The following is a 13,490-nucleotide window of genomic DNA, read 5'->3' as shown; positions in this document are numbered from 1 at the left end:
TAAAAGTCTCAAATATCAGTTATTTGAAACACTAAGTACTAATTCAATGGCATATGAATATTATTCTATAAAACTTAAGAATCTCAAATCTGTGTTCTTCTAAATGGAAGTATGTTCCAGTCTTTATAACTGTGCTATCATAAAAATCTCTATGATAATTTTGAGAGGAAAAAAACAACAACATAAATCCTAACAACAGAAATACAATTAAATATCCTGAAGTTTTTATTGGTTAAAACTTTTGAATTATCAGTTACCTGCTTCAGAGGGAAACCCTTCCTGTGATTTTGCTAGGCTCAATAGGGTAGACTTTACAAAGGAAACCCTAGAGTGAGGACAATAACCCATTATGTTGTTTCTTCATATTTTCAGCCAAATACCACTTTGTTTCTTCATCCTCATACTTGTCAGAAACAATATGTACCAAAATGCTCCAAATTTAAGATGACTATGAGTACCAATTCAGGGAACCAATGTGTTACCAAGATGGGCCAAGGGAATACAAGTAAAACATGACTCTCTTTTGGAAAGTTTTCCATAATAGAGTTAAGCACATCTTCAACAGAAAACATGAATTGTTGATCATCATATAACAATTTAGTTCATTATGGGCTGGGAAGGTGGCTCAGTGGTAGAGCGCTTGCCTTGCATGCATGAGGCCCTGGGGTCGATTCCTCAGCACCACATAAGCAAAAAGAAAAAAGCTGGAAGTGGTGCTGTAGCTCAAGTGGTAGAGTGCTAGCTTTGAGCTGAAGAGCTGAGGGACAGCGGCCAGGCCCAGAGTTCAGGCCACATGACCGGACCCAAAAAAAAACAAAAAAAACAATTTAGTTCATTAATATCATTTAATGATGTATGTAAAAGCTGACTAATGAGTGATATTGTTCACCTACTATCAGTAGAGTCCTCCACCCTACTCCTATCCCTGAAACATGGTGTCCTTTTATGAACACAATGGGGCACTATCGCAAGTACAGCTTTTTTTCTGGTCTCAAAACATGTGTGTATCTAGCACTTCACAGCTTCAAAAGCATTTTTCTATATTTTTTATTTGATTTTTGCAATAAAAAGCCACAGTCTTAAGGAAATCATGAATCCTTCTGATTCTCACTGCCTCATTTGACACATGAGGAAAGTAGGCAAATGATCACAGTGTAAGGAAGCATTAAGACTAGAACCAGAAGTTGATCCTATTGTAATGCACACATGTTGAACACACATGCACACATACACTTATTCTATGTCACCTTTAGAAACAAATATTCTTTATAAACAAATTGCTAAAAGCTTTATTATCATATTCAACAACAAAAAAATTCCAAATGGCTCTGTAACTGGCCCCCTCTGCAGGCTAGACTCAGAAATGTAAAGCTGTTTTTTTTTTTTACTCAACTAATTCTTACATTAAGAAATATGTATTTAGGGCTGGGAAGGTGGTTCAGTGGTAAAGCGCTTGCCTTGCATGCATGAGGCTCTGGGTTCAATTCCTCAGCACCACATAAGCAGAAAAAGAAAAAAGACAGAAGTGGCATTGTGGCTCAAGTGGTAGAGTGCTAGCCTTGAGCTGAAGAGCTGAGGGACAGAGCACAGGCCCAGAGTTCAGGCCCCACGACCGGACCCCCCCCTCCAAAAAAAGAAAGAAATATGTATTTAGTAGACATACTGTAGCACTGGAATGAAATGCAACCCAGTGTCAGTCTTTCTTAAAATCATTATCATCTAGCCTGGATTAAAGAGAAATAAAGACCATTCCCTTTAGAGAAAAACTTGATTTCTAAAGAAGCAAACACTTAAAGCTATAAAGCACAATTAAGAATACTAAGCTATTAAGTCTAGGAAAAAGTGTCCAGTGGAGGTTGTGTTATAGGTGGACAGATGAATGGCATCCTTAGCTGGGTAACCACTTACCTTACACTACTCAGAAGAAAAGAAGAGAAAAGGAAGAGATTACAAGTATCTGAGTAATCTTGGAAAGTTAGTACATCTGAACTATATAAACAGCTGAATGGAAGGTATACTTTAGAGTCAGCAGGAACAGAGTTCAACTCTATTAACTAGGTCTGTAACTTTGAAACAATTTCAAAATTATCCAAGCCTTAATTCTCACTATAAAAATGAATTATTATTATCTCACCAAACTGTGAACGTTAAACGAGGCACTATGTGTATAGTGAAGAGCAAGTACCTTGCATCTGAGCATTCAAAACACCAACACCATAGCTGCTTCCATAAAACCTGGCCAGGAGGAGGAGAAACAGAAATGCTCATGACCACTAATGACATTTACTGTGGTTAGACTTTCAGAAGGCTTTGTGGTATTACAGGCCCTGCCCTGTGAAATGTGAAACACACCTAGTGAATCTTCTTTATTGGCAGTATTATCTTTGAAAGTCTCTAATTCTGTGTCCTACCACATCTCTCAAATTGTTCCTCTGCTGTCTAAATTCTATGAAAATATATCCTTTAGAATTCAAAGCCACTCCAGAAACTTGAAAATGAAGAGGTTTTTAAATTTCAAAATATATCACTGGACAAATATAAACATAAATCCACATACTAGTTTTCTAGGAATACATTTAAGAATTCAAACAAAGGAGGAATAAATTCCAGTATTCCATTATATAAAAGGATAATTATCCTCAATAATATCACATAATTCAGACTTTTTTTTTGGGGGGGGGAGTCCAGTCGTGGGGCCTGAACTCTGGGCCTGGGTGCTGTCCCTCAGTTCTTCAGCTCAGGGCTAGCCCTCTACTACTTGAGCCACAGCACCACTTCCGGCTTTTTTCTTTTTGCTTATGTGGTGCTGAGGAATCGAACCCAGGGCCTCATGCATGCAAGGCAAGTGCTCTACCACTGAGCCACCTTCCCAGCTATCACATATTCAAAAGAGCTCCATTGGGTGGGGGGGGCAGGGGAAGGATGGGAAGAGATAGGAAGAGGAAACAAAGGAGGAGGCTACAATGCTTGATAAGAAATGAACTCATTATCTTGCACATGTAATTGTAACCCCTCTGTACAGTATTTTCACAATAAAAAAAGAGCTCCAAAAGAGCTCTGTCATCATAAAGAAATGACAAATGTATAAGATGATGGTAGCATGAATATCCTTGTTCATTATTATACAATGTACAAATGTACTGAAATACAGCACTGTATCCCACAAAGATGAATGATTATCTCTATTCTTTTTTTTTAAAAAAAAAAAAAAAGAAGAAAATAACTAGTGTTGCTAATTAGGATGAAATTTTCACTAAGTTCCTATTAATTGCATAAACTTAGACCACTGAGCCAGGAGAAATAATAGAATATGTCATTCTATTATTGAGGGATTTGAAATAAGCTTCTGCTAAATGAGCAGGTTCTTCAGGAAGCCGGTGACTGTAATTCAGAGGCATAAAAGAAAATGGCAAGAGACATGAATTCCAACTAAAGTGGTAAAAATAAGCAATCTGCCGCATCCACATGGGCTTCTCGGCATTCTTTTCCTGAAGGCACAAAGCAGCATTGGGGCCTTGGCAAGCTGCTGAGCAGGAACAAAACAGGGACTTCAAGTCGCCAGTGATTGTTCATTTCTGTCAAGCTTTCCCAGGGACTCTTTGGTTAGATCTGAAGGCTGACAGTTTGCCCTGGGCATTTTATGTCGTGAAGGGTAACACAGATCCTCAAAAAAGGGTTTCTTTCCTAAGCCTTGGGGTTGTGCCTAAGAGCTGGTAAAAATCTTGGCTTCTGAATCTAAGTGCTGATCTAGGCCAATGTCGCATAAGCCACAGCTGAATACCTCTAGGGAATTTTGTCTACCCTGTTCTCTCCCTTTATCCTGTCAGTGTCTCCTTGTTTTCCTCAAATCAAAAAAATTAGCTCATCTAACTGTTTCTATTGTTTTCTTCTCCCATCTTATTTTTTTCCATCCTGGAATCCCTTGCTCCCTCAGATAACACTGCCCGGATTCTAACTAGGAGGTCTGGCTTCCGGCAGCAGGAGCAGAGCATCTTCTACCTGCCCGTCCTGATAGCAGACAGCGGGCAGCCAGTACTGAGCAGCACCGGCACACTGACCATCCAGGTCTGCAGCTGTGACGACAATGGTCATGTCATGTCCTGCAGCCCTGAAGCCTACATGCTCCCAGTCAGCTTGAGCCGGGGGGCCCTCATCGCCATCCTGGCCTGCATCTTTGTCCTCTTAGGTGAGTTGGGAGCCCTTTCCCATGGCTCAGAGTCCTGAAAATGCTTGCAAAGAAGCAGATGTCCCTGTAACTCCGTTTTTCCCAACTGGTCTTCCACTGCATGCTTACAGAAAAGGTGGTATGAAACTTCAGGAAGAAAATGTAGACATTACAAGCAGATCTTAGGCAGATCAAAGGCCTCTTTGGCAAGATTAAAGCAGGTTTGTCAAGCATCTACTAGAAGTCCGAATATCATGCTCTGGGCTTGGGGATTTTTGTTGGTGGTGCTGGTGGTGCTGGTGGTTTAATAAGTCATACATCCCCGCCTTCACAATTTACTTCCAAATGAAGCAAGTTTATTTTTGACATCATAGTACCCAAACTGCAGGTTTGAAGTACATACAACAATCATCTCTTTTAATTCTTTCATTTCAGATAAGTATTAGCTAAATCATAGAGGAGCAAATGACAGGCCCAAAGCTAAACCTAATGGGCAGAGCTAAGGCTGAATTCAATCTCCTGGATTCTCATACCTCATTCTATCTCATACCTCATTCTAGAGGTAGTAATTCACAGAAAGGAAAGAACAAGGTATCTATCTGGGTAGGACTGGGATAAAGAGGAGACAGAACAGATGGTCAGTGAAACCTTGACCAAAAATGAGAACTCAGGAGCGAAGATCTGAAAGCAGTGGAAGAAAAAAGCAATGAACTGCCAGGGAGTACACTGAAGGCACTGGTATCCCCTAAGCCCCATCTGATAAGGAACAGTGACTACACAGGGCTTGTTTACCTCTGCTAACAAATGAAAGAGATGACAACAATGTGCGTTTAATTTTGTTGTTCTTCAGCCTTTGATAGAGAGAGAAACGCATAAATAATGACTCTTTCTAAGTGCTTGTTGGATCCCTGGATCAGAGAGAATTACTATGTTGTCTGGTCTTTCTGACAATTAAAACCTGCCTGTAATTTCTGGAGTGTCCATAAGGTGGCATTGGGAGTCCTTGAGTACAAAACAGGAAAAGCAGTATGCCTTTGAAGAAACTTGCTTCTAGAAGAAATTTCCAGATGGCTTTTCTTATTTTCATCTTTGAAAAAATGTGTCAAGTTCATCTTGGCCCACAAAGAGCCATCATTACAAAAGGACTGATTTAACGAGAATGGCTTAGAAGAGCTCTTGAGTTAGAAATGGTGTGCAAGGAATACTTTATTTTGTTCTTCCCAGGCACAATCTGTCTTCTCTTTTGAAGAATAAACAGCTTTCAAGAGCTAAACTAAGCAGAAATATCATAAAGTCATAGTTTTACACATCCTTGTTTCTGAGAGAGCACTTCCCATATTAGACATAATTCACAAAACTGTTAAGAGTTGAATTGCAGTTAGCTCATTAACCAAGCACTGTATTTTATGGACAATTCAATAAACTTATTAATTCTGAGTTTCCTCTTTGCAGGACTTTTTACAAGTCTTAAGTGTGCATATAGTTTCTAGAAAATCTCCTAAGCCCTATACATCATACCTATAGTATCAAAAGAAGAAACCGCTCTAGCCTAGAATTGATTCTTACTATCAGGGGATCAGGGAAGCTTTTCAGCTAAATAAGATCATTTCCACAAATCTGATTTTCTTGGCATAATACAGTATTATTTAAGTTAGAGTATCAAAAAAAAAAAAAAGATAATGAGCAATCTTTACTTTTGAAAAGATGACCAGTTCTGTAAACCACTTAATCTCTCCTGGCAATCAGACTTCCACTCAGAAGATAATCAAGACTTTATGGTTTGTTTTTTTAATTTTTTTTCTTTCAAGAGAAAGAGTCTTGCTATATTCCCAACCTGTGCCCAAATTTCCCAACCTAAATGATCCTCCTAGCTTAGCCTTCCAGGTAGCTGGAACTACAGGCTCATCGTACTGTTCCAGATAACTACTTTTGTTATGTAGGCACCTTACAGAATATAATTACCACTCCAAGATCACCTGTGTAAATCCCTTCTATTCTTCAAAGCAGAAGTCACTGGTCCTGCTACTGTACCCCATGGCAACACTTGTGACCCAATGAAAACGCTTATCACTGAATTGGATTAATCATCAGCATCTTTAATCTCCTAAAATTGCAAATCCCTAAAAGTTCAGCTCCTGAAGTAATCACTGTTGTTTCCCTATTGCTTATCAGAGAGGACCAGAAAATTTCAGTTTAATAACTGTTTATTGAATCCTACAAATACAGCATATTTACTTAGAATTCCATTTATCTATCTCACCTTTAATCCAAATTACTATTCAACATTCAACACTCAGTACTAGCCCCATTTCCTTGGAGTCTTCTTAGTCTCTTCTCCTGAAATCTCAATTCTAATTCCATGCCTCACATTTTTACAAAGAAAATGTATATGAGTTTATGATGTGTGTATTTTGTAATCAAAGCTACTCATGGAAACAGTAAGTATTATTAACCCAGATAACTGCAATTTATACAAAAGCCTCATCCTATATTCAAATATTTTAAAAATCATTGTTTTTTTTAATTGGTCAGTCTACAATCTCTTACTACACATCTGTACTCCATTTCCAACGCCTACCTCTTGGATAAGCTGGGGTCTTATGCCCCACTATTGTCAATCCGTCACAGTTCACCAGCTGTGACAAAGCACAACAGAAGAAAAAAAATCAATAGCAGCTAATGCTTCAACACACTTCCTGGAAAATGTTTTCAGTCACAGAGATAAACAGTTCAATGGGATTGTCTCTATCTCTCCTTTAAACCCCAGTGAACATATCCTGGGGGAAAAAAAAGCATTTGTTGGGAAAAATTTTACCCAAACCTACAAGGGCACATCAGTGTGGTGCTTCTTTGATAACACAATGAGTTATATAAAATGTCACTGCTTGTTCTCTCCTTTCCACACATATACACACAAAAAAAGCTTTAACCATCTTTCTATTGAAAGGATTTTAGATTATTTAGATCTTAGATTATTATAGAAGCACAGTGTTCACTGGCACTCTTATATTTTGGAGGAGATATAAAAAGGCAGAGATTATAGTTGATGTGTCTATATGTATATTCATTAATATATGATTGTATTTATAGAGTAGAATCCCATTAAAATGCTAATGTAAGAAAGTAGATTCCACCCACATAATAAGATTTTCACATTGTAATAAAAGAAACGTGTATTCATTATATAAACCCTACATGATCTGATCCTTAGCTTGCCTTACTAAATATCAGGCTGTAGTTTTTGCACTTAGTTGGCACATGTGTACCCACAAACACACACAATAATGAAAAAAGACCATATGCTGAATCAACAGGCAATTTCACTTGCAAGCTCTCAATCTAACATGGCTGATTGAGAACAGAGGTAGTTCAGTTAACTACCACGTGTTCTTGGCCAATGCTTCTGGTTAAGTGACCGTATTTGTAAACTTGGAGCCAGAGGTTCAAGCCTGTAAGCCGAGCTACTCACGAGGCTGAAATCTGAGAATCATGGTGTAGCTTGAAAGTCCATGAGACTGTTAGCTCCAACAAGCCAGCAAAAAAACAGAGGTGAAGCTTCAAGTGGTAGAGGTCTAGCCTTCAGTGAAAAAAGCTCAGGGTCGGGCCCAGGCCCTGAATTCAAGACCAGTACCGGTAGTGACAGCATACAAGCACACACAGTCACGCCTGGTTATCTGTTGAGAGCATTCATTCACGGACGCACACGTAGCACGCACAGTACCCGTTGGCACGCATGCGCATAAGCTCACTCACCCACCCTGAGCCTGGCCTCACCAGTCCTTCCGCTCCGTGTCCCCGCAGTGCTGGTGCTGCTCTTCCTGTCCACCAGGCGGCACCGGAAGCGGCCGTACGTGCTGGACGACGAGGAGAACATCCATGAGAACGTGGTGCGCTACGACGACGAGGGCGGGGGCGAGGAGGACACCGAGGCCTTCGACATCGCCGCCCTGTGGAAGCCGCGCGAGGCGCAGGCGCGGCCGGACGCGCGGCAGGACATGCTGCCCGAGATCCAGAGCCTGTGTCGCCGCGTGCCGCAGGCCTGCGCCGTGGGCAGCTCGGTGCATGGCTTCGTGCTGGCCAAGCTCTACGAGGCCGACGCGGACCTGTGGGCGCCGCCCTTCGACTCCCTGCAGACCTACACGTTCGAGGGCGACGGCTCTGAGGCCGGCTCGCTGAGCTCACTGCAGTCGGCCGCCTCGGACTCAGAGCAGAGCTTTGACTTCCTCACGGACTGGGGGCCTCGCTTCCGGAAGCTAGCGGAGCTCTACGGGGCGTCGGAGGGGCCAGCGCCCGTGTGGTGACGGGAGCTTCGCGCATGCGCGGTGGATGGAGCGACGGTGGGCGGGGAGGATGAGGCGCGGCCAATCGCTGGAGAGATGGCGATGGAGCGCGAGGCCGGGATGAGGGTGGGCTCGCTCTCCCTCGCTCTCCAGATCAGCTTTACGTGGCTATAAGAAGTTACAGAATCCAAGGGAAACCGGGAAGAGGAAGAAAGACACTTCACGTGCGCTTTCTTGTTGTTTTCTGCTCCTTTCCTTCTGACATTGTGTCCATAGGTTTGGAATTCAAGGTATTAGGCATTTTCTTTTTTGTGTGTTTTCTCTTTTTTTCCTGTGTGTTTTTTAAAAGGTGTTAAGCAGAGGGTTTTTCTTTTTCCTTTTTATTTTTCTTCAGGAATTCAAGGGGTTTTTGTTTAATTTCTTTTTTACTTTTTGTTTCAGGTGTTTCTTTTTTAATCAAGGTAATTAGACAAAAGCTTTTCTTTTCCTTTTTATTTTTCTTTAGGACTTCAAGGTGTTAGGTAAGAGCTTTGTCTTTTTTGTTGTCTTTTTCTTAGGAATTCAAGGTGTTGCTTTTTCTTTTGGGGGTTGCTTTGACTTTTGCTTTTTTATTTTTTTTGAAGAATTCAAGGAATTAGGTAAAAGGTTTTGGGGTTCTTTTTCTTTAGGAATTAAGGGCATTAGGTGAAAAGTTTTCTCTTTTTTTCTTTTTTTTTCTTTTTAGTATTTCAAGGTGTCAGAGGAAAGTTGTTTTTTTTTTAAGGAAATTCAAGGTGTTAGGCAACCTTCTGTCTTGCCTTTTTGTTTTTTTAAACCACTTTGTCACTACACGAAGGTTCTGGTCTTAGATACTGAGATAAGTGAACACAACTGGAAAGTTCAACTTATTCTTGCTTTTTTAAATGGTTGGCTTTGGTGTTTAGGTTTTCTTTCTTTTTTTTTTTTCTTTTAATCTAATTTTCCATTTGTTTAAGAGTTCTACTGGATCATCAAACCACACAGAAACCTACCCACACAAAAGAACACTGAAAATTGTTCCTCAGTGAAATTAACCTACTTCTGGGATAGATGAAATTCCTTTTAACCCTTTGAGACAAGGTGAAGACTGAATCAGCCTTGCATGGGGGATAGGTGGGAGGGTGGGGAAAGGAAGAGATGTTGATTTTGTGCTCAAGTTTAATAGCTGAACCAAGAGTTGTTGGCACAACAGATAATCTGGTGCCATTGAGTTAGAATGCTTCTATTCTCTCAGCTCTTTATTCGGCCCCTGCAAAAGTGTTCAGAATGAAACCTGAAAAATCTGCCTCTTTTGCACTGTAGATGTTTCTTCCATGTGCCAAATGTGGAGATTAGATGCTACAAATGGAAGCCAAATAAAAAGAAGTATCTGATAAAAGCATGGGTTAGAGGGCTTTCCTAATCTGTGTGAGGTCAATCCAAGGGATGTTTACATACTGTAGATACCTACTTGAACAAAAATCAGAATTATAGAGAATGGATGTAAGAAAATTACATGTATAAGTTTTGTATATTTGTTAATAATTTTGGTAATAAATATGATGTACTGGCATCTCAGTACCTTAGCACTTCTTTTAATAAAAGTGAAATAGAAGGGACAGTCTATTGAAAATCTGTTTTACTACTGAGCAGATGGAAGATGATTTTGTGACCCTGCTTAGGCTCATGTTCCTGGGGCTGGGACTAATTCATAAGGTGGAAACAATGTCAAGGAAGTACAAGACTGTGCATTCTATTTTGGTCACTGAACAGTTGAATGTTATGGTTTAAACTTGAGTTCTCAGGAATATTCTACATTCTTTTGTCTCGGAAAGAGAAGAATGTCATTTAATACAGATAATACAATAACAAGTTTAGCTCACATTTTTCATTTTGTGAGGAGATATTACTCAAACCCACTAGGAAAATACTGTTACTTTCATCTCTATTGTCAAATCAAATGTGATCAGTTCATTCACTCCAGATAAGCTCATAGATTAGAGCCATATTTTATTCATATTTTCATTGCCTATAGTAGTTAACGTAGTCCTTTACATGCAGTAGATGCTTTGGGAATATAATAAAAGAATCTCATTGACATCCAATAGCTAAATTTTGAAAAAAATAGCTTTCTGAGAATCTTGATTCTGGTAGTGGCCTGCAAATTTTAGTGTGTATCAGGATCAAATACAGCAGTTGGTAAACTACCTCAACCACAATTTCTGATTTGGTAATTGAGGCAATTTGTCTTTCTAACAAGTTTCTGGATAATACTGATGATGCTGATCCAGGAAACACATTTTGATAAATCTGATATATCCTTCTGCTTTCTCTCTCTGTCTCAAACAGGAAGATTAGATTATCAGCCTACTTGAGGTCCACCCTGTCAATAAAATAGTATTAGGAATATGTTATAGTTTTTAAAAATGACAGTTTGCTTATAAAGAGTGCTGATAAAGGTATGAAAAAGCAGACAAGGGTCTGATAACCAGTGGCTGGTTTTCTTTTTTTTCCCCAGTGGCTGATTTTCTATAGAATACACCAACAGCCAGGCAAATTCTCATCTTCAGTTTTTAACATACTAAGAAAGGCATTTAGCTCTTACCCATCCTCCTTGAGGGTAAAGTATAATGCAAATATGTACAACACAGAAAAATTTGAAAACATGAACTTGAGCCCAAACTGGACTTTTCAGCATACAAATTATGTGAATGTGGGGAAATTAACATCTATAACATTCTTCCTTTCTACCACAACTCCTGAGAATTTCGTGACTATTTCATTTTGTGTTGCATGCTTTACCACAGAGAACAGCTGTTATTCTAACCACAGGGAGTTATCGTGTTCTGCATTCTGCAAATGTGGTCCCCAAGACGTTGGGCATGAAGTGATTACACAGAATTTTCTGGGTCTTCTGGTCCCTGGGAGAGTGTTTAATTGTATGGTACAGGAAGTGTATAAAAGAAGCACAAAACAGAAGATGCATTTCAGCCTACTCTGTAAGCTGGAAGACATTGTTCTCCAAATGAATTTTACAATTCTTCTGCTGCTTATAGAAAATGCTGCTCCCTGGATTGAGGTTGTGGGAAAAGCGGGAGGCAGGCCACGGGTGGGAAAGAAGTCATCACTGCCACACAGTGTGCTAAGGTTAGGCCAGGGAGTTATAAAACAATTCCTCTATTTGTTAACAGGTAGAGCAAGTAGTCTGTGATTGACATGTTAAAGGGAAACAGGCCTCTGTAGGAATCAATTGATTTCTTGCATTCAGTCTGAAACTATCCATGAATAAGAACACCATGAATAAATTCACCAGGACTTTGTGAATCCAAAAAGGAAGTTATTTCAGCATGGTAGATAGCACAGCCAAAACCAAAGTGGCTCATACAAGGAAACAGAAATCAGACAAGTGAGTATCAATGTGGGAATAGTGTTTAAAGGCTGTCACCAGTTCACTGGTAATAAAGAACAAGATCTGGGTTTCAGAATTTACAGTAGTGTGGCACTGTGTAAAGAGTGGATACACTCTAGATGTAGATCTCACTATAGATCAATTCATACTCAAACATTTATCATTTTTTGTAACATTTCTAAGATATTACTATATGTATATACCAGAGCTTGGGGACCTTATGCTTAATTTTTAAAGATCAAGGTTCTTGTGCAGGGAGTGCATAAAATTAGGTCAAGTTGTCTTTTAAAAATGATCAACTGTTGCCAGACACTGTGCCTCATGCTTGTAATCATAGCTACTTAGGAGACTGGGATCTGAGAATTGTAGTTCAAAGCCAGCCTGGGCAATAAAGTCCATGACACTCTTATCTCCAATTAATTACTCACAAGCTAGTAGTGGAACTGTGGCTCAAGTAATAGAGCACTAGCCTTGAGAGAAAGAAAAAAACCTCAGGGATAACACCCAGGCTCTGAGTTCAAGCTCCAGGACTGGCACAAAAAAAGAAAAAGTCAACTGGCCTGGCACTGGTGGCTCATACCTGTAATTCTAGCTATTACAGCTCTAACCTTAAGAGGAAAAAAGCAAAACCTCAGGGGCAGTATTCAGGCCCTGAGTTTAAAGACCTAGGACCAGAAAAAAAAAAAAAGAAAATAGAAAGATCAACTAATAAGACATATGTCTGTTATGACTCAAGTTATCAAAGCAACAAATTTTAATTTATAATGCATGTAATTAATCATAATACCAATTCAAACTGCAAAATTTTTAAACTTTCTTTTCCAGGGAGTGAAATCTGGCAAATCCTACTCCATTTGTTCAGCTCCCCTGTTGGTTTTTAAAGATGATCAGATGGCTGAGGATGAGAGAATTTCTTCCACTCCAGTACTTCAGCCATGTGGCCACCTTTTTCATACCTATGCTGCCAAAGGCAGTACCTCCTATCCCAAAAAGCAGTAGGCCACTTCTCTACAGTATCCAATCTTTTCTAATTTTTTAGGAGATCCAGATCTTAGGTTTTCTTCTCTTTCTTTCCTATCACCTATTTCAGTTACCTTTGCTTCATTTAAAAACAAAATCTTGGTGTTATTAAATGATAATAATTATATGATGCTCAGATTCTTCCAGCCAGAAAGGGCACACCAAAGACAATTGATGCTCAAGATGAAGAAAAGGCTAAGGGTGATTCAAGGACTGAGAATAACTCATTAGAAGACTTGTTCATCCATGCGTCTACTATTTGGGGCTGGCTATCAGCTGGGACCAGATGGAACTGCTGTCATCCCCATCTCCTCATCTGGCTTCTTGGACTTCCTCACAGCATGGAGGCTGGGATCCAAAAGAGAGTATCACAAGGAAACCAGGCAGAAACGGAATCACCTCTTACAACTTCAGAAATCACGTAGCATTACAGCTATGATACTCACAGGGACAAGCTCATTTTGAGAAAGAGGAAATGTAAACCTACTCTCAACAGAAAATGCCAAGAGATAACATCAAAAGAAGAAATAATGCTACCACTTTCAGAAGTAAATTCATGCTTCATGAAAATGTCTTACAAAATATTTGCTATTACACAGGCATAAAACATATTTTATTG

At 39.6% G+C, this 13,490-nt stretch overlaps 1 protein-coding gene and 1 long non-coding RNA gene across 3 annotated transcripts in view; one reads left to right on the top strand and one right to left on the bottom strand.

The window, feature by feature from the left end:
* Positions 1-10,015, top strand: part of Cdh20 (cadherin 20) — a 182,521-nt gene extending 172,506 nt beyond the window's left edge. For both annotated transcript variants that reach the window (XM_070029017.1, XM_070029018.1), the window contains exons 11-12: positions 3,935-4,186; positions 7,967-10,015. In XM_070029017.1, coding sequence (XP_069885118.1) covers positions 3,935-4,186; positions 7,967-8,466 — 752 coding nt within the window. In that variant the 3' untranslated portion in view covers positions 8,467-10,015. The remainder of the gene's footprint in view (positions 1-3,934; positions 4,187-7,966) is intronic.
* Positions 1-13,490, bottom strand: part of LOC138831951 (uncharacterized) — a 651,402-nt gene that overhangs the window by 568,228 nt on the left and 69,684 nt on the right. The gene's annotated exons all lie outside the window — the stretch shown is intronic.

This window comes from Dipodomys merriami, unplaced genomic scaffold (assembly GCF_024711535.1).
Source record: "Dipodomys merriami isolate MVZ:Mamm:240054 unplaced genomic scaffold, mDipMer1.0.p SCAF_2, whole genome shotgun sequence".
In the NCBI taxonomy this organism is placed as follows: Eukaryota; Metazoa; Chordata; class Mammalia; order Rodentia; family Heteromyidae; genus Dipodomys; species Dipodomys merriami.
This window is presented reverse-complemented; position numbering and strand designations above follow the sequence as displayed.